This window comes from Hippocampus guttulatus, chromosome 13 (assembly GCF_054856545.1).
Source record: "Hippocampus guttulatus isolate MCC_2025c chromosome 13, RoL_Hgut_1.0, whole genome shotgun sequence".
NCBI lineage: Eukaryota > Metazoa > Chordata > Actinopteri > Syngnathiformes > Syngnathidae > Hippocampus > Hippocampus guttulatus.
The window spans coordinates 9477589-9504055 of record NC_141273.1 but is presented as its reverse complement, the minus strand read 5'-3'; the positions used below and the strand labels follow the sequence as shown (position 1 = coordinate 9504055).

At 41.9% G+C, this 26467-nt stretch overlaps 3 protein-coding genes across 3 annotated transcripts; 2 read left to right on the top strand and 1 right to left on the bottom strand.

The window, feature by feature from the left end:
- The first annotated feature begins 745 nt into the window (after positions 1-745).
- Positions 746-13799, top strand: pgfb (placental growth factor b). The gene is made up of 7 exons (XM_086128229.1): positions 746-1135; positions 9751-9787; positions 11287-11492; positions 11567-11646; positions 12854-12883; positions 12978-13040; positions 13117-13799. The coding sequence occupies exons 1-7, from the start codon at positions 1073-1075 to the stop codon at positions 13136-13138; spliced, it is 501 nt and encodes a 166-aa protein (XP_085984355.1). The 5' UTR covers positions 746-1072; the 3' UTR covers positions 13139-13799.
- Positions 13800-14186: 387 nt separating this feature from the next.
- On the top strand, positions 14187-21745 carry LOC147196242 (CLOCK-interacting pacemaker-like). The gene is made up of 4 exons (XM_086127990.1): positions 14187-14489; positions 15303-15420; positions 16690-16859; positions 18628-21745. The coding sequence occupies exons 2-4, from the start codon at positions 15315-15317 to the stop codon at positions 19363-19365; spliced, it is 1014 nt and encodes a 337-aa protein (XP_085984116.1). The 5' UTR covers positions 14187-14489; positions 15303-15314; the 3' UTR covers positions 19366-21745.
- zdhhc22 (zDHHC palmitoyltransferase 22) lies at positions 21727-26203 on the bottom strand. The gene is made up of 3 exons (XM_086127991.1): positions 26095-26203; positions 24173-24730; positions 21727-24083 (listed from the first exon to the last, which is right to left on the bottom strand). The coding sequence occupies exons 1-3, from the start codon at positions 26201-26203 to the stop codon at positions 23812-23814; spliced, it is 939 nt and encodes a 312-aa protein (XP_085984117.1). The 3' UTR covers positions 21727-23811.
- Positions 26204-26467: the final 264 nt, after the last annotated feature.

Here is a 26467-nt window from a genome sequence, read left to right as displayed (position 1 = left end):
TGTACTGCACAATTCAAAGTGAGCAGCCATACAGTGGATAATTGGGTTGGGTTAAAAAAAATAATAAATTGAGTCCAATTCCACTCTGACTTATGAAGTGCCTCCATCACGGCCTTGCGGAGAAACAGCTGAGGAAGAGGCAACCTTTGCAACGTAATTAGAGAAAATGGTCTTTCCTCGTTTGCCCATTGTTTTACTTGCAGCTCCTGTGACCGCTTTGAATATGTGAGATGTTTAGAGAGTGTGATCTGGACAATAACACAAGACGCTGGAGCTATTCGACCCCGTTGAAGGAATGCCTGGAAGTCCACAAGGAATCCTTTTCGTTCCAAGGTTTGTGCAAACAGAGAAGATTAACTCGATGTGTCAACAGTAATGGAATCTCCCCTTTTTTTCTGTCTCTGCAGCCCAAAATCACTGTGCATCCCGGAGCCACGGGTCACTGGCGAGGCTCTCTAAATGTTTACCTGCACCCCCCCTGGAGTGGCTCTTAAACAGGCACTCAACATAGTCAGACGGCCAGCGTAAATCACCTGCTGTGTAGTCTAGAAATCAGGTATAAAGAATCCTCAACCGCAGCATCGGATATGTTTCCATAGCTCATCATGTGGTGGCTTGGTTGGGGCTTTAAGAGACGGCAGAAGTGGAGGAGGAGGGCGAGAAGGAGGAGGAGGAGGAGGAGAAGGAGGTGGTGGTCAAGGAAAGGGGAGTGGACAGAAATGGTCAGTCGTGAAAAAGGTAGTGAGGACCAATTAAAGCCATGCGTGTCTTTCTGTGGCAGGACTGCAACTACAAGGCGTTTTGACTAATCTTCGGACAATTCATTCATTATCATACTATCGTCGTTGACTATGATTTGTCAAAACCAATCACTGCGCGGATCTACTCTTGAAACACCGCACTTCCCTTTTTAAGGACCTTTATTCAATTTGCGCCTTACATCAGAGTAACGGTGCCGAATTTCACTTGGATGAGTCAGAACTTTTCCCACTCGGCGTCCCAGAACTTTGTTTGCTTTGGATTGACTCCCCCTTGCTTTTGACGTGGATCCATCATCGTTAGGACCCGAAAAATGAAACTGGGCTTGGTGGTCGAGGCTGCGGTGGCTCTTTATCTCCTGTTCGCACCTGCACAGGTAAAAACCGACGCGTTCTACTTCGTTACACTTGCCAAGTGGTTGCGAAGCGAAATGTCGAGGCTTTCACATATTCCGACGATGACATGCGTAAAGGAAAACAGCTGTTGAGTTATGCCCCCTTGATTGAACATTAAAGTTTATGCGTGCCAATAAGTAAGGCTACTAGCAGAACAAAAAGTAACCGGCTTGAATTCTGCAATAGTTTATAAATACAAACGAATCAAAATGGCCTTTTTATAAGGTTTAATTTCCGCGGAGTCCGGCGCAATCTTTCATCAGGCATTGCTATTCGGAAATGTAGCATTTGAACCACAGAATTACTGCATGTATGATAAATGATGCACTAACAATACTGTAGTTTATATATTTTTTGAGATGAATTATCCATAATTATTTCTTTGTAGCGTGTATCACATTGTTTTTATTTATATCATTACCATTTAACATGGCTGTAAGAGATCAGAGGAATCTCCCACTCATAGTGACTTGTGTCGCATCCATCTACAGTATTTCGACAGTAAATGAGGGCGTGTGCCAACGTTTTCCTTTACTATAGTTTCCTTGCACGAAGAAGTGCTGGAGCATTTGCAATCTGACACGATTTTTTCTTTTGCTGCACCTGCGGCTGCACCCTTGCTGCTATCCCCAATAGCAGAATTGTCTACTTCGCTAACACATGTGCAGGGAAAATCAATTGAGGGCCATTTTTCTTCTCACGTTTTGCATGTCTTTCAAAATATGAAATCACAATTGGGTTGAAGTCATGCTTTTCCTGTAGGCACTTTTTGTCACGGGGGTGGGAGTGAGAGGTAGTCACAATGTGTCAGAGCTGGTCTGGACCGAAAGTGGCTCAATGGAGAGATTTATAGTACATTGATCGACTGATTCAAACTCGCCTCTTGAGAAATAGTCAGGCTGTTACTGGCCTGGGAGAGAGTGGGAGTAGAATCAGCACCTCACTACTAATCCTGATAATCAGCTCATGGCATGCTTGCAGTCAAAACACAAGTGACAAAATCCAGGGCCTTCAGAATGTAACAGATTAAAAGAGCCGCCAACTACGATGATTGACAGCAAATATAAAACGGTTCAACGTCTTGCAAGGCTCAAACTGAGAGAGTGCTTGTTATTTTTTCACTCAAATGTCTTCTTTTTTTAATAACTCACACAAGTCACAGTTGCTGTGATCCTTTGATTTTTTTCCCTTTTTTTTTAATACTCATTGTCATCATACAATTGTTGAGAGGCAGATTACTGTACAATAACTGTATGCAGGTACGATACAACAAAATGAAAATCTTTTTCTTTTTTCCAGCAAGACCAATGTCACAAACAATAGCTGGATAAAGGCATTTAACAGTGTTTGGATGTTGTCAATATGGTAAGAATTAAGAAAGTTATGACATTTTAAAGGCTTCAGAAAGCAGACAATGAATGTCAGTAACTTTTTCCATTGTTACAATGGAATGGCCTGTGACTAAGTGTGTGGCTGTTTCGGGAAAAGTAAGAGCAAAGAGAAGCATTTGAAGTCGAGATAAGTGTAGGGGGACGACTACTTGTGCCATAAAAGCCATTTCTGCAGTGCGGCCTAAGTCTGGCTGTTGTTTCTTTGGCTACCAGAGATTCCCACACCACTGCTGGCTGTCTAGTTTATCCCGGTGGACGGCTCCCCTGCGTCTATCCCAAGTCAGGGTTAGGCGACAAAATTCTTATCATAGTGTATAATTTTCTTTCGCAGTGTACAAATTTAATGAAGCTATGTCTGCATGTCACCAAATATGTCAGATTGATGTTGTGTAGATCACTATAAATGTTAGAGCGAGCTTTCAACACCTTTTGGGCGGTCAAAGATGAGTTAGTTATCCCACCGTGCGTGTGATAAATCGAAAAAACAAGGCGACACAGGAGATTCCAGTCCCCAGTCCAATAGATGTGGGAAGCATATTTTTTAATAGTCAGAGCTAATTTCTCTGAGGGGAGTGCAAATCAGACCTGTGCAACATGATCACACAAAAATGTCCTCATAAAAAAATAGCGGCAATGAGTCAGTTGTCGCATACCTACAAAATGTGCCATCAGTTATTGAAAAACATAATGTTTGCGTTCAATGTGGGTAGCAATGTCCACCGGATTTAAAAGATGCCGTTCTTCCTTCGCAGCGAGTGATTTATATTCAATAAAGAACGGTAGATTCAATTGCAAGACATGACTGCAATGTCCGATATTGTCAATGGCCTGTGAGCCCTGTGAACTCTGCCTAGCAACAAGAGGCCAAGAAAACATCATCACCATCAATTGTTCGGTAGTTTGATTGTGACCTTTGAATGATTTGTGTTGTTTGCACATTTTAAATAGTATGAAGAGAGAGCGTTACATTGCGTTCAATATTTAACCATTATTACATAACATTAGTTAAACACACAGCTGATATAATTAATATACTGTATATGTAAATCCACATTTGATTTTGAAACTAATTGAAATCGCCAGCTCCCGACGCACAGGTGCTTCCTTTCCACAGAACAATACTTGAGTTGGACTGTCAACATTGCACGCATGACTGCGTTTGTAAAGATGTTGTTTTTCCTCCATCTTGTTTATACTTGGTCAAGTGTATGACATCACATTTGCACACGTTGTAGTGCAGTCCTTGGGCATCAGCAGCTTTCTAAACATCTGCATAAACGTTACAGCTCTGCGACCGTCTCGTTTTCCTCTTGCAGACGCCCGGCTGAGATGTTTGCAGCCTGACCTACAAGCCGAAAGGAGTGTCAATGTTGTGGTATTTCTCTCCAGTTGTAATGTCCCGGCCCTAGGGACGGTCGCAATCAGGAAATATGGATTTCTACTTCCTCCGGCAGAGAAGATGGAGCGGTGGCGCTTGGGGCAGCCGTCTACTCAGCAGTCTTTAATCTCCCATCTGGATGCAATTTGCTATGGTTTACACTGGGAGAGCAGCGTTTACTGTAATGGAGACCACAATTACCACCGCTCAGTGTTATCTCGAGACCTGTCGTGTGTGTGTGTGTGTGTGTGTGTGTGTGTGTGTGTGAATCGGACAGTGTGTTGTGCTTTGCTCTCTGTCGAACATCTGTAGATGAATTAATTGACTTGTCTTGAGAAAACTGTGTTTATCAAAACCATTTAAAGTATATGGACTTTACCTCTCTTTGTGTATCCCTATTCCACTATCTCTGATGGCCTTTAAAGCAACTCAAGGAAAATTATTGTTCTTGAAGCAGCGCTGCAAATTCCTAACATTTATTTGAAGGTATGAAGTTATATCGGACAATATTTAGTGTTCCCATATGTAATCAGTGGCCTGACGTCTTTGGCTTTTTAATGTCTTTATTGGTTGACAAATAACTGTCTTGCAGTGTTTGTCTTTTTAGAGTAGTGTCAAAATGATCTGTAACATACTGATTCTCATTTTGGGTGTCTCGTGAACAGCTAACAGCTAGCAAAAAAATACTGCTTGTGCGGTATTCATTACCCTCATGGAACTTATTGGGTTAATGAAATGAGTGTACAATGTTCCTTGACATATTCACAATTCACTACTTGTGGATTCACCTCCATTTGCCGTTGATTCATTAGTTCTAGTTTGAAATCGAATGTTGACCAAATGTGCATCTGAAAGCTTCCTTTGCCCTAAATCACTTGAGGCATTGTTTTGGCACATTGAGCGTATGCTCTGCTCAAGTTAGCTGCGCCGCAGTGGAACCACAAAGCGTGACACGACCACCCGAGAGATCCCACTGGTCACTGTCAGACTTGTAATGGTGCTGCTGTCACTGTGGGTGCCTCCACTTTGTGTACACACAACAGAAACTGCTGTCCTTTTCCAGTTCGCGGCGAGTGGATATACAGTCGATCGCCCGCCGCCCCTGCGAGAGCCTTTAGATTTAATGTTATGGTCATGGTGTCGATCATGTGGCATCTGCTTCGCGTGAGGTGAGGGATGAGATGAGTGAGGAGGGGCGCCGAGCTCTGTTTCTCACTCATCTAACTGCTGCTCTGTTTGTGTTCACTTGTTCTGGTTTAGTGCTTCTCCTCCTGTGTGGTCTGATGAGTTAAAGACTCAAGACGGTCTGAAAGTAACCCAGTGCGCTCCCTGGCCTTTGGGGTTTTCAAAGAGCTCAGTCCAAAGAATCACAATGTTAGTCGTGTTGGTTTGATTGATATATTCTTGTCATTTTGTGTCAAAATTGTTTCGCAGAAATTGTTTAATTCATATTCACTTGCAAATTAATTTTATTTGCTAAATAGTTTTATTTGTAGTAGAAATGTGTTTAGCTGGCCACCCGGAAGACAGTACCACTTTACTTGCTTTATATCTTCCTAAGCTTGAGAAATGTGTGATGAATGAAGGTATTCCCTGATGCATCATCATCATTCTTGGCGAAGTCATCCCACTCTAAGTAGGTGCCAATTTGACGACTTCTTGTCGTTATCCTAAGAATGAATTCCATTGAGCCGGACTTATTGTTCAATTCGTTTTGGATTTCTCAAGCTTGTAGAATCTTTCATGACTGTCCAGCTGGCCACAATCTAGAAAATAGAGAAGAAAGTTGTTTTAGTTCAACAATGTGGGACTGGAGAGTAATGAGCCGCTGTACTTGGCCAGGAGTCGTCCAGGGTTGCACTGACGTTACTGCGATGGACAGAGCACACTCCCAGTGATGCAAGATTGCCTCAGTTTCTCATCTGAGACCAAGAAATAGTGTAGGCCTTTAACTCCAAGCCTTCTTTGGCTTTTCATGCTGTAACTTGATGGGTATGTCTGCTCTTCTTATTTGTGATGGATCATCTCTGCAAACCCGTGCGTCTGCTACATTGGAGCTGACAAACACAAAGTCCAAGACCACATGTGGGAAGGAAAATGGAATCAGATGGTCCAGAAGTGTTCTGAGAGATCACTGCTGTGATTATTTCACTTTGACATAAAATGTCATTTGTCTATGACAGATTTATTGTTGAAGTCTCAATTTATTACCCAGTGATTTCATCAAATGCTTTTTGAAAAGATAGATTCCTTTAATTATCTGACTTAGAATTTTAGTAAACCTTTTTGGTAACGTTGAGAATTTTTGCATCCCAATTTTTTCAAATCTAATATCCTTTTTCAATCACAGCAGCATGAACATAATTTCATTTGGGGTTACCCATCTTTATGTAACAGCTGAAAAGCCCCAAACCTATGACATCACTCAACTTATTGCTACTTTATTTTTGGAGCACTTTAAAAACAGCCACAGTGTACATTAAGAAAAAATCTGACATACAAAGACAGTTAGGAATAACATAAAAACCCTTAACACAACATAAACTAAAACAATGCAGAGTCTTATGGTGAGTCACGAAAACCAAACTCAAAGCGTTTTTTGTTTTTTTGAGCAGTATGTATTTTAAAACGAATTTGACAGACTGAGACTGACAGTGAAAGGAGACTCAAATTGGATTGGAGTTATGTGTTCCCTCTTACGATCTTAAATTAGGAGGAGAGCTGCAGCATTTTGGACCTACTGGAGACAATTGAGGGAGGACTGGCTGACACGTAAAGTGCACTACCGTATGAAGTGCTTTTGTGCAACGAGGGACTTTATTTTAACCTAAGATATATCCATCCATCCATTTTCCGAACCGCTTGATCCTCACTAGGGTCGCGGGGGGTGCTGGAGCCTATCCCAGCCGTCTTCGGGCAGTAGGCGGGGACACCCTGAATCAGTTGCCAGCCAATCGCAGGGCACACAGAGACGAACAACCATTCACGCCCACACTCACACCTAGGGACAATTTAGAGCGTCCAATCAGCCTGCCATGCATGTCTTTGGAATGTGGGAGGAAACCGGAGCACCCGGAGAAAACCCACGCAGGCCCGGGGAGAACATGCAAACTCCACACAGGGAGGCCGGAGCTGGAATCGAACCCGGTACCTCTGCACTGTGAAGCCGACGTGCTAACCACTGGACTACCGGGCCGCCCACCTAAGATATATATTTTTTAAAAAGATGGATTTAACCACAACACCAATTTGCTGGAACAATTTAAAATCGATGTCCGATTTAAAACCCAAACTTGCCAGTGGGCCCAAGACAACCGGGTGAAGTGAACGAGAGCAACTGGGACCAAAATATCATAACTTCTGTCTTTTTCGTTTAATAAGTTTAATGCCATCCGGGCTTTGATATACTGTAGTCCAGTCAAAACAACAGTAGCCTTAAGGAGAAACGTGAAAGAAACTGTTCAAATGCTGAAAAAAAAGTTCTTGTTTTAAAATCAAGGAAACCAAACCATGGCTTTGCAGTTAAAGTGGAGGTTCCCGAAACTGTCCTATCCTTTGCATGTAAACGATTGACTGTTAAAATAGGAAGCAAGGAGGCTTTATTAATGTCGTGCATTTTATGCGCCAGATAACTTGGTGTGCTTAGAGTAAGAGAACAACATTTAAAGGTATTCACAAAGGAGTTGGCCATTTATAAGCAATGTAAAGAAATAAAAGGAAGAGACGCGCATGTAAACGGCTTCTCCAACATCATTTGCGCACTCATTTCTGTTACACAGTACTGCTTCATGAAGCCTGACTCAGTTTTACCCATTGTGGTTTTTAGTGGTCAGGTTTCCACGTCAGAATCGTATTGTGAAACGCTGCTGAAACCACAACAACCACACTGACGACATCAGTCAGAATGTGTCATGCTCACGACGACAACGGCAAGAAGAACAAGAGTCTCCTATATTCATTTAACAGCGGGAGGCTGTTTAGCGAGCTGCTGCAGCAAAGTAGAGACTACGGAGTATAATGTTGCGGGCACAGCCACAGATTAAGCTAATGTTAGTATCTGTATTTATTTCATATGATCCAAAGTGTATTTTCCTGTGTGCAAGCACAAGCGATCAATAAGTCATGAATCAGATTGCAACATGCCAACAAATCGGTGGCTTCAGCACAGCAACTTTTCATGTTTCCTGAAACAATGATATGCTAGCACGTGGGCTGCGCTTATTTAGACCCTGTATAAATACAGAAAGCAAATATACGGTATAAAAATAGAGTTTAGTGACTGACTGATATGATGCAGGTTTATTTTTTTCAATTGTATCCTTTGCGATTTGAAAACTACAAAGCAGTGTCAATTTGAATAATTGTTCAGCTCTATTGTCTGATGTTTTGACCCAGATGTTTTGCATAATGAAGAAAGCGGTGATACAAAAGGATTTTTTTTTTCATGTTCAAGTAGAAGCCTTTAAAGACAGATCATTCATTTTTCAGGTCAGAAAGTTAAAAATGTTGGCCCGATAGTGGAAGATAGCCGTGATGAGCATTGGAACCTCCCTAAGACACTCCTTAAGAAGGCTCATAGTGGAGCGATGCAAGCAACCAAGGAAATCAGCAAGTGCTCCAACCTGTTTTTTTACTCATGAACTTCTCCCACTCACAGTTAGTCAAATACAGTAAATGCTGTAAAGGAGGACAGAAATGTCGACGTGACGCTCCTCATGCAACTTTCTTTTTGTGGGCAGCTGCAATAGGTGCCAAAGAAGCTTCCTCGTCATGTCAAGCCCCAACCCACGACCAAGGTCGGAAAATTCTCCCCACCGCACCTCATTCGGAACAGCGAGCCAAAAAGTCCTTGTGATGTGAAACAGTCTCGCCCAAATCTCATGAAAACCGTCAGATAAGAGCGAGCAGATCATATGCTAATGAACTCTGGAAAAGGATTTATGTTCTCAGCCTGGCACCTGAGAGTGCCAGAGGACGTTAACTGAAGCTGAACTGTGACTGTACAACTCTCAGTCAGCCCCAATGACGACTGTTCATTTTAAGCTGCATGATCAAGCGGAGATACTTTAGCTGCTCCTTCACAACAGGGAGGCATGAGACTAAGTGGTTGCCTGGAAACTCTTGTAGACCTCCAACATAATGTCTGTCACAGATGAGTTGTCGATAAACGGATTTGCCTGTTCGTCATCACAAATACAAGACACTGTCCTCACTTTAATGGGGGATGGGGGCGGGGGGGGGGCTGTCAAGTCCTTTCCTGTGAAGGACGGTGTTATGGCAGCAGGACATTCCTCTTTAATTGCATTGTCTGAGGAAAATGTGTTGTGCTGGCAGATGCTATCCTCGCACTAATTTTGCTTCATAACAGGAAGAGGATGCATTTTGGACATGTCAAAAGCAGCAGCATCGCGGAAATTCATTGTCTGTCTGGTCATTGTTATATAACTTGTTCAGTCGTAATTGTGTTAGTGTGCCTTTACAGTAAAGCACGGGGAAAAAAAGAAAAGCGAAAGCAAGTGAGCAAGTCCAGAAACCCTGCATGAGAGTCGATTTTATCCAGAGGGCATTTCTCTTCCAGATGGTGTCAGTCAGTGCATCTGTGTTTTCAAAAGCAAATTTGTTTATCATCTGATGCTGGGAACATAAATGGGGTGGACCATGAATGTCAAGTTAAAAAAAAAAAGGAGGAACCTGATCATACAATATTGTTGTTGTTTTTTTTCATCGGGGAGAAATTTGCCAAGTTATTTCACATGAATATACTTGAACTGAGTGTTAAACAGTCTTTTGAAATGTATTTTACATCAATATTCATTCTCTTCCTCAGAGTCTACCCACAATGAGCCTAAACAGCACAATGCACGGTGAGTAGTTTGGGTTGCTTTAAATATATACTAAGTGAAATATTTTCCCATGTTATCAGAAGTTAGTCAATTTAATAGTTGCTATACGGGAAGAATATATTGCTAATCGAACTTCAGTTTCATGTACTAACTGTGCATGCTGGCAATTATGTATTAAAAAAAAAAAAGACATCCAGTGGCCCAGGCATTAGAGTTGGACAAATAAAACGAACCTGTGATACCCTATTTCCTTTCTTTTATGTTAAGGAAATCATTTAAAATTATTTCAAGTGTTGCCTAGAGGCCTTCCTCGATGCGAGATCATCTTGGTTGTCTGATACCTGCTCCCCGTGGTTAATGCTTATGATGCCGAAGCCAGTTAAACATTACTGGGACATGGTTGACCTCAAGTGGGTTTATATTGATTTAGAAAATTAAATGTAGCTTTGGGGTTGGAGCGAAATGGTCAGGCCCTTAGTGGTGCCTGAGAGGGACATAATAACCTCGACAAAATCTGTGACATTTGAAGAAAGTCTGTGGCCAACATCATCCCCTGACCTTAACCCTTTTGATTACCCATGGTGGCATCCTAAAAGCAAAGATCTACCATTTGAGGGGGAATGGCAATATAACTGCCAATAGCAATTTTTGGACCCTTAAATGTGATGCAGGCAGACCGTCCATGGATTTAAAATTTCAAACAAAAGTTAATTGTTGATTCATCGAAGGAAACTATTCACTGCCCGTTGCAATTTTAATTAGGAAAATGAAGAAAAACAGTATTAGCTTGATCATTAGGGTTACAGTGTAAAGTTCATGCCGCCATTATCTCTGGATGCTTCCCCAGCCTTCCCCTCCCCCACGTCTGCTTTTATAAACAGCTGTTGCAGTGTCAGGCTCGGTTCCGTAACCTCGGAGGTCAAGGCAGTCCCAGAGGTGCCTGCGGGGCAGCACGGCTCCAGCGGGGGCTCTGTTCATCGCCATATTTCCCATGTTTATTTTCGCTCCCTCCCCTGTTTGGTTAACTGTAGTTGACCCCGTTCCTCTCCCTGTGACTTTGCAACTGGGACACTTTTACACACTTCTACCCCATGGGACCGCTTACTGTACATTATGTAAATTTCGGGATACTTGACAGGTCATTAACTGTAATTATAGTAAACCTAAAAAGATAAGTCTATCGAAGTCAACCTTGAGATTGGATGTTAAAATGCAGTATAACCTGAAAACTAGTTCTAGATGGCCACAACACATTCAACCAAGGATCCTCTCACGTTTTATGATACATAATTGTATACCATATTTCCTCAACAAAAAAAAAAGGACTTGTCGCTCTCTCTCGAGACCGAATAACTTTGCACGTACACTTTGTGGCAACATCATTGTGAGACTGAGATGGCAAGGGTAGACATACAGTAATTTAAGAATAACACATGATAGTTCCACTGTAAATGCTCTCATATTAACAGAAGTGGACTTCCATCTTTTAATCTTCGCATTGTTTGCAATTGTGCGAGCAGCACCCGCCGTGTTGTTGTTCCAAGACGTGTGGGCTCGGAGCCTATGTCGAACCATCGAGAAGCTGGTGGAGGTGGTGCAGGAGTACCCGTCAGAGGTTGAGCACATCTACAGCCCTGCCTGTGTGCCTCTGGTGAGGTGTGCAGGCTGCTGTGGAGATGAGAAGCTCGAGTGCCACCCCACCCTCACAACTAACGTCACAATGCAGGTAAGACTTCAGCTTGACAAAGAATGTTAGACATCATCTTTATTACTCATTGCCACCCTTTGTTTCTTCTTCAGCTGCTGAAAATAAGGCCAGCCGAGCTTGGAGAGGAATATGTTGAAATGACCTTTGTGGAGCATCAGACATGTGAATGTAGGTAAGAAAATAAAAACACAACAAGATCATATGTATCTGTCCCTCTCTCAATTAAAAAAATATATGTACTCTCTGGCCACATCATCAGGCACACTTACACGCTAATGTGATCCTTTGAAAGCTGCATTAATCATCTGCCTTTATAATGCAACCAAAATGCTTTGATTGGCAGTGTCAAATACAGCACAATAATTACTGTTGTTATAGTTTGCCGTGGTTGACTGGCTCGCACGTCGGTCTCACAGTGCAGAGGTGCAAGGTTTGATTCCGGCTCTGGCTTTCCTGTGTGGAGTTTGCATGTTCTCCCCGTGCCTGCGTGGATTTTCTCCGGGTACTCCGGTTTCCTCCCACATTCCAAAAACATGCATGGCAGGCTGATTGAACACTCTAAATTGTCCCAAGGTGTGAATGTGAGCGCGAGCGCGGATGGTTGTTCATCTGTGTGTGCCCTGTGATTTGGTGACCAACAGCTCTGATGATGCATTGCAGTTTCCTGTAGACACAAGAACAATAATAATAAAAGTAATATTACCATAGTAATAATAATCATACATATCTGGAGGCACTTTCCAAGTAGCCTAAGGTCACCATACCGAAAATAAATGCATAAATGATCAAAAACATCCAATACAAAATAATAAGAACATAAAAACAAATGAAATGCAGGCTATAATAAACATATTGTTAAATATCTCAGTGTGCATTATCCATCCACTTCCTATCAAGCTTGTTCTCATTAAGGTCAGGGGTGAGGTGGAGCCATTTCCGGCAGACTTTGGGTGAGAGACTGCCTACACCCTGGACTGGTCGCCAGCCAATCAAAGGGCACATACCGACAAATAACCATTCACACTCATATTCACATCTCCATATGGTCTTCAATGAACCAAATGTGCATGTTTTTGAAATGTGGGACGAATGGATGACATGTTAAACCCACACAGGATTGCCTGTGCTGAGATTTGAACACAGCAAGACAACCAAAAATCCACCGTGTTGTCCACTGCAAACTATGGTTCTGAAAATATTGTGAAAAGAAAATGTGTCGGTCAAGTTAGAAAAATAATAAGGATCCTTGAATTTTGGATTCAGTTGTTGTACTTGATCTCATTATGCAAGTGTGGCTAGTGTGTGTGTTTAATAATAAACGTGTTAAAATATATTCTTTGATGTTTTGCCTTCATACTATGTTGACTTTTGTTCCCCAGAGTCAAAAAACCTGTTGGGAAGGTTGAAAGGTAATATAATAAATACTGTTAAAACATTTTTTGAAGAAAAATGTATTTTACTCTAGAGAGGTTCCAAACAATATTCTGTCTTTGCATCTTGTAGGAAAAGGCAAAGAGGTAAAGGGCGGAGGCGAAAGGAGAAGCAAAAAACAAAAGACTGTGACAGGTGAAGGCCCAAAACAATAGAAACAATTCTAATGGCCGAGCACCGAAACGACTCTGTGTCATGTCTTGTCGTTCAGGTGCCAGATTCCTCGAAGGTAACTGCAGCAGCCAGGCAAAGTCTTGCTGCAGTGTGGCTCGCTAATTATTTCCAGCCCATTGACAGCATCAAGCGTCTCTTTTCGCTCTCTTTCAACACTGAGTGTACAGCAGGAGACTCCAAACAGTTGGGTTGTCAAGACGTCCCCACCTGGTGATGAGCAAAGCGTTTGTGACGACAAGGTTCAACAGAAAATGTGCTTTCGTTGCTGGAAAGCTTGCCGTGACACTGTTGATAAAAGGACACACACCTGGGAGCCAAGTGCAATGTAGGAACAAACAGACTGATTACACTTGTTATCACTGTATTATGTATGGTCATTGTTACATTTCTTTGGTATTTAAAGTTTGTTACTTGTGTTTAATATCTATATTTATTGACAGAAACACCAGAATAAAAATGGACCAAAAATATGGTTTGTCCAAATCTGTCTTGACTCATAACTGTGTTCCAAGTGAAATGTCTCCCTCCAGTGTCTGTAAGAACAAACAGTGCTGATGAGCGAGATGGACTCGCATGACTCACGGTCATGCTCTACGTCACATGACTGGACACTGATCATTTTATTTTTAATTCTGACCTAAATGATAAGTGTTTATCAATGAAACAAACCGATGTTCCAACACCATTTTGCATAAATAAACGTGATTTGTGAAATTGTAATTGTTGTTGGGTTTTTTTGGGGGGCCGGGGGTGGGGGCGTTCCCATAAGCACGACTCTCCAGAATTACATGCAACTGTGTGGTTTGGCTGTACCTGTACTGTATAACATTTGCTTGTTCGTTCACTAGATACTTTGTTGAGTAATTCAATGTAATTTATCGTGATTTAATGCAGGATTCACCAGTTAAGTTTAAATATTGATTCTTCATGATTGACTCTTTTTAATCAATGTGGTCTTACTTTGCAGCGTTTTTATAACAGAAAATCGTAGTGATCGAGCAGTGTTTGTTTTGGTTTGATGGGCATCAACTCTTGAAGTGAGACTCACTAGATTACTCTGTTCGGTTAAAGGCCACTGTTTAACCTGGTCCACGATAAAGCGTACATGCACTTGCAGTTCCGTTTTTAACATGCATGTTTCCTGGAACCTGTAAGTTATTTATTTTTTGTTTGTTTAGTTATTTCAGTAAAACAAGTAACAGTTATATTCCAACAAGGGGCAGCAGAGCGACTTATATTAATGTTTACCGCTATGTAGACCAAAGAAGAAGTGAAGAAACTGCGTGAGACGTCATTGCTGGCATAACGAGAAAGCAACAGAAAAGGGTTGGATAAAAAGACCCCAATTAAAACACGTCAGCAACTTTGCATGTGTGCCTATTTGACGACAATCTATCGTGAATCTTACTGGTAAGCCTTACACGTTAAGTCACATTTTTAAATAGACATTTTTGTCTCGGCGCGCTGGTTGCCACGCCAACGATATGCTAATATTATTCTTCGGTACGTTGTAAACAGTTTTCAAAAAAAGCTCACGCGACCAACAATAAAGCGGATAGTTTTAATTATTTCCATAGATTTTTTTTAACGCAAACGACGGCGGTGGCTCTGAACGTTTGCGTTTTAGCTAACTTGGCAAACGTCGCAGCAACGCTGGCACGCCCCCAATGTGTAAATGTCGATTTTTTTTCTCATGTAGCATCCGTGAATGTTTGTAACTACAGTATATTCTGTTGTTTACTTATCAACTCTGTTCCTACATATGTTGAACTTGCATTGTTTGCTCGTTTCGTCACTGTCGTAACAGAGGTCAGATAGATTCATAATCATTGGAGTGCTCGAAGTTTTCTTGTCACTGATCATTATTTATGTAGTCAATGACCCTGAAAATGAAATCGTGTTCATAATTAAACCGATCACTCAACTAACTTGTTTCGTTTCGCTTATCAATTACTACTCCTTAAAAACATCATGCTAATGACTCCTCTCACCCCCTGATGAGACAAGCCAAAAGTCACAACTCACAACATTTATGGCCCAGTGGCCGAGAGGTTGGGGGTTCGATCCCCAGCCATTGCGCCCTTTCGAAGTGTCCTTGAGCAAGAGACTGAACCACCAATTGCTCATAATATTGTGTCATCAGTAGGTAAATGAGGAAAGGGTGTAAAGCGCTATGTAAGTGACATCCCATTTAATAATCATCTATTTGCATATTCTCTCCAGGGTGAACCAAACATGAGCAGTTTTAATCAAGCCGTCCAGCACAGGACATCATCCATCACCAGAGTAAGACACCATGATACATCCAAGCAGGATTTGGAACAGGATTCGGGCTTCTCAGGTTTGTTAGTATTTTGTTGTACTGTATTCTTGTTCAGATTACACCTATGTTGTATCTAACAACCATTACCTTTAGTTTCACTCTTTTGATATAGTCTTTGACAATATACACTCATGGAATTTCTTTTTGCCATCTCTCTGTTAATAAAATAAAAGCTAAATTTTCAGTAAAATGAGTTGAAGCTGAAAAAAAGTGGTAATTCACAAATAATTCAGTTGTCTGCTTTTGTATTTTAACTCTTCATATTCATACAACACTGTCTTGAAATGAACATTACCAGCTAGTTAGTGTATTCACTGAGCAAGGCTAACATCAGCACATTTCCACTCAGATGTTAATTCACAAAGCGGAGAAGAGCAGAGAATAAGCTACTCTTTTTCTGAACATTACCCGTTGTACTACATTTTGATTTTATTTAGAAAAATTCCATTGTTTTAAATTTTTTATGTTTAATAATTTAATTATGGTGCACATTCAGTGGAAAAAGTTATTTACCCAATCATTTCAAAGTACCGGTAATACATTTTACAGCTATAATTGAGATACTATAAAACCATGATATAGGAATTAAACTGAATACAACAGTGCTTCAAATAACATTTACGAATACCTACCAATTAACCAGAGTTTTAGAAGGATAAATTTGTCATGTTCTAAAGGCACTGTTTTATCTGGCTGTGGTGTCTCAGTCTGAACATTGAAAGGGGGCAGCACATTCAAATATGACTTCAAAAGCAGAAGAAATGAAGAAAAATACAGAAGACACAAAGAAGAAACCTGACATTATGACGAATGGACACTGTAGATCTGTGTGCTGAAATGGAAATGAAGAGAATCAAGAAAAGAAATGCAACCACCGCTTTATAGAAAGTGCTGTAAATGGGGCAAAAATAAATCATTCATCCATCCATTTTCGAATCCACTCATCCTCACGAGGGTCGCGGGCATGCTTGAGCCTATCCCAGCTGTCATCGGGCAGTTGGCGGGGTCCGCCCTGAACCGCTTGCCAGCCAATCGCAGGGTACACATAGAATGAGGTCAGTCACAATCAGAGACAGAGATCTCTGTCACATTGTGTGTCTTGTCTTGGGTCAGTTAGGTCTTAAGTAACACAAAAGCAAATCATCTGGATTGGTTGAAACCCCATTAGGTTGATGGTTTGGTTTCTATTACAGGGACTCTCAAGATGCTTATCTACATCTGCCAACTGTTTCTATAATGCTCTAGACTGGTCAAATGTAATAAGCTGACTTGTATCATACCTTCCAGATGCCAGCTCGGAGTACCAGAGTGCTGTTGACGTGACCGACTCTGACGATGCAGGCGGGAAAAGGTGTGCAGTCGGCCAGGACCCGGCTGGTGTGCAGCTAGCCTTGATGGGAGCCTCGTATGCCGGACTTTCCCCGATGCTCATTATGAATAGCTTTGTCCCCAATCAGGTAAATGCAGCATGAACACAAGTACCTGTCTACCTATGGCAGTCTGAGCATATTGAAACCGGACTGGCATTGAACTTGGTGTAGACATAGACCGGAGGAAGATAGAGACTCGCGTACTTATTTGATACCACCAATACACAGTTATGGTTGTTGATCCGCCATTGCTGAGACACTTATTGGGTAGAACACACACATCCCGGTTTTTAATCTGAACGTGGTCACCATTTGCTGTATATATTCATGACAGTGGTCACTGTAGGGTTTCCTTCACCTGATTTGCATGCAGGCAACCTTGTTTTGAGTTCCCACTCAGTGACTGTGTGGATGTGAGTCAGGCTTTCTGCCTCCGTATGCCGTTGGATTCAATGTCTTTCTGTACCTGAGGTTACTTGTTGTTTCTCGCTATTTTGTGTCTTTCAGTACTGCCTCTCGGTGACCTAATAGTTCTTTACACGAGGGTTGATTTTCTTACGCCAGTATAGCTTCTCAGTCAAGCAGGTCATGCTCAAATCCTCAAACAGTGAATCGATTGTTCGGGCAAGAGTGGACTTCCTCTTGGTTGCTTCTTTAGTAAGTGTGCGTGTTATCATCTGTACTTGGGATGTCCCGGTCACATTTGGGTGGGGGGGGGGGGGGGGCACCTCAGTCACCTGATTTTGAGGATCCATCGATACCGAGTTCAGATACAATATCTAAATACAGTAGTCATATAAATTTGTTCGTTTGTTTGCACCCGACACCTTTTACATGCTTAGTGAAGCAGTGGTTCAAACCAAATCAAATATTGAAATCCTTTTTTGGGTGGTGGGAGGTGACAGCACATGAGTTTTTTTTAGATAGCGTATTAAATTAGTTGCGTTAAACACAGCTCTATGATTTATAAAAAATCAAAAAATTGTGATGGTTGACTGTGTGTTTACATACCGCATCTAAAAGGCAGATGCAAATCAGTATGCAAAGCGGTACCAGTGTAGCACAGACAAAATGTCAGGTGGAGCGGTGTAATTTTTTCAAAATGCCAGATACAAAAAGAATTGCAACATATCGTCGTCTATTTAGCAATTTGGAGCCGGTCACAAGAAGGAGTCATGTCATGTAATTTATGATACCTTTTTAACACTCTGTAGGGCATGTTTATTTTTATTGACAGCCACTTCCCTGTTCCTCAGGCAGGTCGTTTCTTTGCTGGCTATGTTACATTCCACCTTACAATTCACAGCGAAATGATTCACGAGTAATTAAATATTTGCATTTGGAATGATTTTTGGTTGTAAATATTGAAGACGTTTTAATATTTACGTTTTTAGCACCGATCTATTTCAAACTCTTAATATGAAACAAGTCAAAATACACAAAGAACAAGGGGTAGGACTAAATAAGTTGTTTAAAGTGCTTCCTACTTCCCTTTGAACATGTAAACTGTGCTGTATTACCGATTGTTCCCCCCCTTTTTTTAAATCTTGTTACTTCCCTTTTACTTTCCGTTTTCTGTTTATATGTTCAATATACAAACAAGCTCTATTATCGGGCCAAATTCACTCTTAACACACCTCAGAACAAAGGATAGTCTTATAGAATCATTTTATAAACCCTAAGGATATCTGACGCTTGAAGTCCTTGGTCGAGAAGGGGCAAAATCAGGACTAAAACACGCTACTTAGCACCGGTTAGTGATAGAATATTATGTCATTATAAATCCGCCCCCTGTATGATCTTTTCTTCCACTTAGGTAGTAGATCCAGTAATCACTGTTTCTCATTGTCTTCAGCCTTCGCAAGTGACTCCATCTGACAAACAATGGTGCTCCCCTTCATCTCTTGATGTCATGCCTCAATCTCAAATGGTTCTGCTTCAACCAATGATGTCGCCAAAAACAACCCCTGAAAATATCCCCCAGTCAAAAAGCTACACGTCCACTCACAAGTCCTATCCTAGAATCGCCCCACGCCCCTCAAAGAGATCAGGATCCTCCAGATCAAGGGGAAATGTGTCTTCCGTTTATGACCAGCGACACAGGAGACATCAACAAGGCAACCGACAGCATGGCACCCCCACACCTGGGTGGGAACCACAGACTCCGAGCAAAGCAGCTTTGCCCAAGTTGGAAGTATCAAAAAAGCCCTCTCATGTGTCAGCCAAGCGCTCTGAGCTGCTTAATAGGATGTGTCTTTCCTCAGTGACAGGGACCACCTCTGTACCCCCCTGCACATATCAATCTAGGACTGAGTTTGACGACAACCAGCCGTGTCCTGACATTTACCCGGACGCCCTCTTGGCAGAGTGCAATAAGTTGAAGCGTTTCAGCAATACTTACAACATCCTCAGCAACTGCGGCTTGTTGGGCATCACCATGCGCATCAAACAGCTGATCAAGGACAACAAGCGCACCCAAAGTCAGCTGCAGCTTCTCCAAGAGCATACGGCGCTCCTGCTGGAAGCCCTGGGAAGCGGAGACCCTCAGCTGTGGACTAAACTCCAGCCCTGTCTGCAGGACTTTAACAAGTAATGGGACATGGTGGGGGGGGGGGGGGCAGCCACATTAGCAAAGACCTACTTTGCGCTATCTTGGTGACTTCACAAGCACTAGCTTGTGAGGAACCAGCATCTCACCAGCCTCCACATCAAATACTAGCCTATATCATTACTACAGCCACATCCTGTCAGGGAAGGTTGGGTTGTAGAGTGCATGCTGGGTGGGTGCCTCAGGAAAGTTTCAGGACTGGTGTCACCAAAGATAGATTTCAAACCCAAACATCGTGTCCACTGTGAGTTGTTGCCACAGGACCACCCATCAAACAGCATGTCTGCAAAGAGATCTTGCAGCCTTTGCTTGGTTCGGTGCAAGAGAAGAGGCGAGAGTTGTGGCGGTTAGCATTTACGGCTGCTTCACCATGACCACATCCCTGCTCACAATTCTTTGAGCATCCAACTCTCCCTGGCCAAGAAGAAGAACATCACTGTGCTCCAGCAACCTCCCTACTCATCCGACATGGCTGTGTGTATTTTTTTTTCCTCTTTCCAAAGTTCAAGGGTACGAGACGGCCTGTTTTAAAGATGTGGACAATATCAAGATGCCCGTGATGGCGGCACTGCCAAAGATCTTGAAGAATCCTTCCAGCAGTGCATGAACGCTTGGAAAATACTTCAGATCGCAGGGAGTGACTTTAAAGAGGACTGCTTGTAGTTTGTAGTTGGATTTGAACTATATCTTTTGTGACTCCAGTCGTGCAACTTTTCTGATGCAACTCATACGTTCAGAACGCTGCTCAAAACTCCTAAATTTAAAACGAAAGCACATCCAGGAATACCCATTGGAAGTTACCAAAGCATGAGCAAACCCTCATCTTCAATCACTTTCCTCTTTCTGCAAAGCTCAAACATAATCTACGGCGCGGCCATCTGACTCATATAAAAGCATGCCGCAATGCACAGACGCTGAAGGATTTTAAAATTAAAAAAAAAAAAAGTAAATACATTTACCAAAAGTAACACACTCTAAAGTCGAAGAGAAGCTGTTTCTCTGACAAGATTGCCTCTTATTTTTAATGAAAATGTGTTTTTAGTACACTTGCCATGTTTGTAGAGTGATCAGATTTTTTTGCCTCCCATGTTGCTCACAAGAAGTGCAGTCAAGATCATAATATTCATTTGACCTTACAAATAGGATTTGGTCCATGAGATTGACCGACATTCGGTTTGTTTGAAATTGATTTTTTCCAGTAGAAGTATGCTGTAATTTTGTGGTGTTAATTTTCACACAAGTACGAAAAGTCAATGGGTAACAATTTCAGGTAAAAGTGTTCTTAGTCCCCATTGTTGTTATATTTTATAACCCAATAGGTAATGCATACACTTTTTCAAACTTGATGGGGAGCCATCATGTCACATCATGCCTTGCTTAGATTGGCTACTGGATTTTTGATCAACCGTAGGTTAAATTCCTTGTTTGATCACCAATAATTCAACTCGCATGAGTCCTTTGGCACGCCAAAATTCTTGTGAGAACATTTTGTTCTTCAATAATCCTTGAAATAAGGTTGGAAAAATCTTTTTTCAATGATCCTATGATAATTTAGAAAGTCATCTGTTGTACAGTAGCTTGACATCGTACCTTTCAGGCAAATGGTAGTCAAATATCAAATTGGATCGACTCTCGCACAGATCCCTTTAACCTCTCGTGTTCGTGTCATGTTTGGCCCCACGTAGCAAATGTTAGCATGGCATCATTTTCAATTCATGTGAGTCATTTTCGTGTGTGTGTGTGCGTGTGCGTGTTTTAAAGGTTTAATAGTGTCACACAAACTGTACCCATCTGTCCTTTTTCATGTGTCGGCCGATTATTTAAAAAAATATTGCCCTATCTTTTTTTTAAACTATTATTTGTCGTTCTTGTCAAAAAGAAACATTTGTTGTTAATAAGCAGTAAGCACATTGGACAGTTACCATAAAAATGTGCTATAAATCAGTTTTTAAAAAAAACAAGGTTCAAGTGTGTTAAGTGAAGATCTGTAACCCTAGAATTGTATTTACTGTGTTTCTGTTCCTGCCATGTTTGTTCCTGTTGCTGTTTTTTACTTTTTTTTTAAATATAATAATAATAATAATATATTTTATTTATAAGCGCCTTTTAATGTAAGGAGACCATGACCGTTATTCTAGCTGAAAGTAATAACATATCAGACTTTGCACTTTAGTTGCCAGAATCCCGCTACCTGCTTGATTTATTTATTATTTTGTGTAAAAATGAATGATTTACTGTGCCTTTTGAATATGTGCGTGCTTGTGTTAGAGCTTCAAATGCTTGGATTGGTGTCCACTATGTCATGCCTCCCCAAAGAGTCAACAATCAGTGACGACAAGGAAGCCACAAAGTGCATGGGTGAGTTTTAATGATAAGCTATAATACTGTACAGTCCTTTTATTTTGGCAAGTCAGCAGTATTACGACGGAAATGTTTTTAACAGAATCAAATTGTACCTTTTCTTTGTGTGAAGCGTGCCTCATGTGCAAAAGTCACCTTGACGAATTGTCATAAAACTTCCTTTGGGAAAAAAAAAGTTATTTGTCCATTATTTTGCGCTTAAAAACATCCTATCACCTGTGAATTCTTTAAATTGAAGAGTGTCTCACCTAAGTGGTGTTAAATTGAATACATCGAAGCACTTGGGGTTTATGTGTTTTACCAACAACAGCCAAAAGAGCTTAATACGAATTAAAGACTTGAACAAAATCTAAAACATCTGTTACCTGTGTATAATGCCGAATACGCCAAACGGTAGCTGTAGTACATCTGTGTAAAAGTCCTTTACCCCATCATTAGTGTCAGCACTGTCCTGCAATTACGTCATCTATGGGGCCGTTGTGTACGAAGCACGTAAGACATGTTATGGCACATTGTGATTAATACCCTGGATAATTACACCGTGCGGCGAGCCCATCAACAATCAAGCTGTCGCGTTCTGGAGAGTAGACAACAAATGTCGTGGTGATGCTTGACATGCTAGCCCTTAACGCCAAACCTAAGAACTGGAAAATTAATACATTTCCTGAATGCTCTCTGCCGTGTGTGTCGGAGCAATCAAGTCGCATTTGATTTGAGAGCATAATACAGAAATGCAAAGCAAGACATATTGATGATTAACCTTGAGAGTTTAAATCTTGCATTCTAAAACGCTTCGTAAAAGAGAAATGTACCTTCCTATATGCTCGATGTATATGGCTCCTCTCCTTACAGGAATGTATTGGCAAGAGCTACTTTTAAATCATGGCAAAGCAAATGCATTGGAACCTCTGGGAGTTTGAAAGTGGACCAAAAGCTATTCAATTTGGAGGTCAACCAAAATGTGGCTCAAAAGTCAAACAAAACTTTTGAAAGCCTCACACAAGACATGGGCAAATCTGTTTTGTTTCTTAAAAGTTGTGTCGATAACCATAGAACAGGAATTGGAACTTAACCCTTTCATGCAACCTGTAACCTGATAACATAAGCTGTCCACTGTGGTCACCGCTGCCCCTGAAAGGGTTAATACTGACAATGACAAATGTTTGGCTCCTCGGTACAGCACGAGCAAAACAATAAATTGAAACGGTAATTAAGAATCCAAAATCATTTTACCAAGCAACTGTTCAAATAAATAGCATGTGCCTGTAAGCACTATGGCTAATTAGTAGCATGAGAGAGAGAGAGAGAAAAAATAGTCTAGAGAAACTTGTTTAAATGGTACATTTTAATTTTGTGTACTAACATCCTATTCATCCCAACTAGCCATGTTAAGTGTACATTTATGCTATTCACGGAGCCCTGTTGCAATTAGCATAATCCATGAGTTATGTCCACCCCCGGAGAAGGTTAGAATTGCCTATAGATGCCACAAGATAGCAGCAAAAGCCTTACTTTTGTCTATATGAAGCTCCTCACTCACTTAAACAAAAAGCATTTGTATACTTATTATGGCTTTGGTCGGGGCATGGAAACAGCAAATGGGGCAGTTTTTCAGCCAAGAACGGAGGGTACGTCCAGACTTTGCCAATGCCCAATCGCAAATGCAATATGTGGGGTCACCTGTGGGTGACCTATTACTCTACAAACATGTTCCTCTTTTCTTCAAATGGTGAGTCGTTTTAATTCAATAATACGTTTCTAATTCAATGACTTTTTATTTTTTGTGTGGAAATCTGAAAAGCATAATCCATCCCGGGACATTAGTCAAATTGTTTGGCAAGAAAAGTATTTTTTTCCCCCATGGGAAATAGCAAAGATTCTACTCCAGGGTCAAATTGTGACAGCGTAAAACCTTTCAAACTCTGCTTTTGTGCAATTTTAGAGGCAGATGTTTCGCAAAAGTCTATAAAGAGGTTCCACTGTCTTTTATATGTCTACAATTCGCCCAGCAGAGCATTTCTTCGAAAGTGTTACTGTGTGAATTATTGAAAGCTTCTGATAAATTAATGCTCAGTCTTGCTTGAGTGGCTCCTCAGAGCACATCTGGGCTGTGTGCACAGGCAGAATAAGGCCCAACGCCCAGTTGGAGCCAAACACATCCGTGAGATTGCTTCTCCAGGGGCTGCGGTTCTCCGCCAGTTGCCGCCTCTGCATCTGACACCAGGTCTGGCCCCGGGCCACCAGCAGCACCTGCTGGCAACAGAAGCCCGCACACACCAGCGCGATGCCCAGCCACACATACAGCATCAGCACCAAGAACAGCTGCAGGCCGGGGATTGTTCCTGGATTGAGGGGCAGGAATTCCATCCTAAATCATACGTCATAATGGAGTGGATTTGTTGATTGGGAAAAAATTAAATGGAAAACTCACCCGTGAAGAAGTAACCAGTGGACAGGGGCAGAAGGGTCAAGAAAGTCAGTGGGTTTTCAAAAGAGATGGAGTATTCCACCGTGAGGAAGGCCACACCAAGAACCAACGAGTACAAACACGTGCACGAGGTGTAGATGCAAAACATGATGAAGTAGCGCATGTTTTTGTTGCCGATACAATTCCCGGTGAAAAAACAGTGGTGATCCCGTTTGAGTATCACTTTCTTGCACAGTTTGCAGAAGTGGCGGCCATTCAGGAGGTAGTGCGCGTCCACTTTGTCCGAGCAGTGCGGGGAACACACCGGGACCGCCGTCTCGTTGGCACTCGCTGCGGGATACAGGATCGTCATTGCATAATTGCCAAGGGCGTTGAACATCAGGAAAAGGAAAACGACAGTGGGAACGGTCGTGGAACCTCCTGGTGACGTGTCGGAGCTGGGGAAGATCGTTGGCATGAAGAAGCCAAAGTGCAGGACGAAGGTGACCACAGTCGCCGTGAAAAAGTAAGCAGGGGCCACGGCATTGAGGAGCCTCAGTTTGAGCATCCGGGTGAACATGCCTGTGTCGGAGACACACAAGTCATCCTGCTAATCATGCTATCACCACCAGTGGTGGCACAGATGAGAAGTGCAAACTGAAAATGATTATTTCCAATATGTGTCTGTTCAGGCGACATCAGAACGCATCCAGTCGAGGACTGTCAGTGCCATCAAGGATTTCCAGTCGTGTCGGTGGATGGTTTTTTTTGTGTGTGTGGGGCGGGGGGGTTGTTGTTGTTGTTGTTTAGTTTTTTTGTCCAATATGATTTCATTCTAAATGTATTGCCCTGTCAACCCCAGACTTGTAACGCTGGCCAATGTACTCTAAACTATGCTAGCAATCAGACTGTTCCTTTAAACAATCCGATTTGAAACGGGCTTAAGGACGTCATCAGTTTCCCAGCCGCTGAGTGCTAGGTTAAAGCAAAACTTCACGTCACAGTCAACATTTTAGTCAACTTTGACTATCGTGATACAATTAGCATCTTTGGTGAGTACCATGTATTTTATTCATGTTTTTGCTTCTGTCATGTTCTTAAACAATTGTGAAGGGTTGTAGTTCATGGACATTACATGGCACAGTGGCATACTGTTATGCTGTTAACTGTATAGTTTTTGGATAGCATTGATGCGGTTTTTTTGGGGGGTGGGGGGTTTAAACTGTGTTAGTGGTAGTAGTGTTCTTAAATTTTTATTTTTATTTTTTTTTAAAGTGGCTTGCAGAGGAACAAATTTGAACGAGGGGGGGGGGCACCAACACGGGTGTGTGTGTGTGGGGGGGGGGGGTACATGTAATTCAAGTGAGAAAACTAATGAAGAACAAATGAGGACAGACGAATGTTTTTCGTACTCGATGATAGACCCGATGACTTGATTAAACGCTCACTTTTCCAACGAAATAATTGAAATGATGTATCAATTTATAAATTAAAATAGGATTCACAGAGAAGAATGTATATAGCGCTTTCACAACATAAACAAAGGAATAAGAAAGCGAGTCAAGTGTTTTGCAGGAGAAAACTCATTTGACCAAACTGGGTTCCCTGGACCCTTTGGGGCCACGAGTGAACCAAAAATACCTCGCCCTCTGCACGGTGCTCTGCTAACCTACAACTGAATAGCTAAGCGTTTGCACGGAAGATGACAGCTATGCTTGTGTTGCGGAGACTCGACGTGCAAACACGGGGATGACCCTCGGCGTGCCCTCCCAACGCCACTCATTCCACACAGTCAGTGTTAACCGAAACCATCCGCGGTTCACTTGACCGATATATGAATTATGAAAGCACCGTGGTGACGTCGTTAGTGCGATTTTGGCGTGGAGGACAAAAAGAAGCACGAGCATGACGGTGGTGGTGATGATGAGACAAGATTGGTCGTGTACCTGCAGCCGTGGAGGAGCTGTCCTTTTCAGCACCGCGGAGCCTCCGAAAGTGCAGCGGGGCTTCACAGATTCTTTTATTTACTCGTGGCGTCCTTGCCCATGGCTCCATCGCCTCCTGCTGGCGGGAAGCCTTGATTTTCCCAACCGTCTTTCATACATTTTTTAAATCGACATTAATGTGTCTATTCTACTATCAAAATAAACTATATATTACACGCACATTATTTTTTTTTAAAAAGTCCTCTAAGGATAGCTGAACCAATCTTTAAAAAAAGAATAAAAAATGCGGCCCTTCAACACCAAAGTGTGCCCACCTCTTTAAATCACTACTGTAATTCTGGTGAAAGTGCAATGCTAACTATTTTCCAGCAGA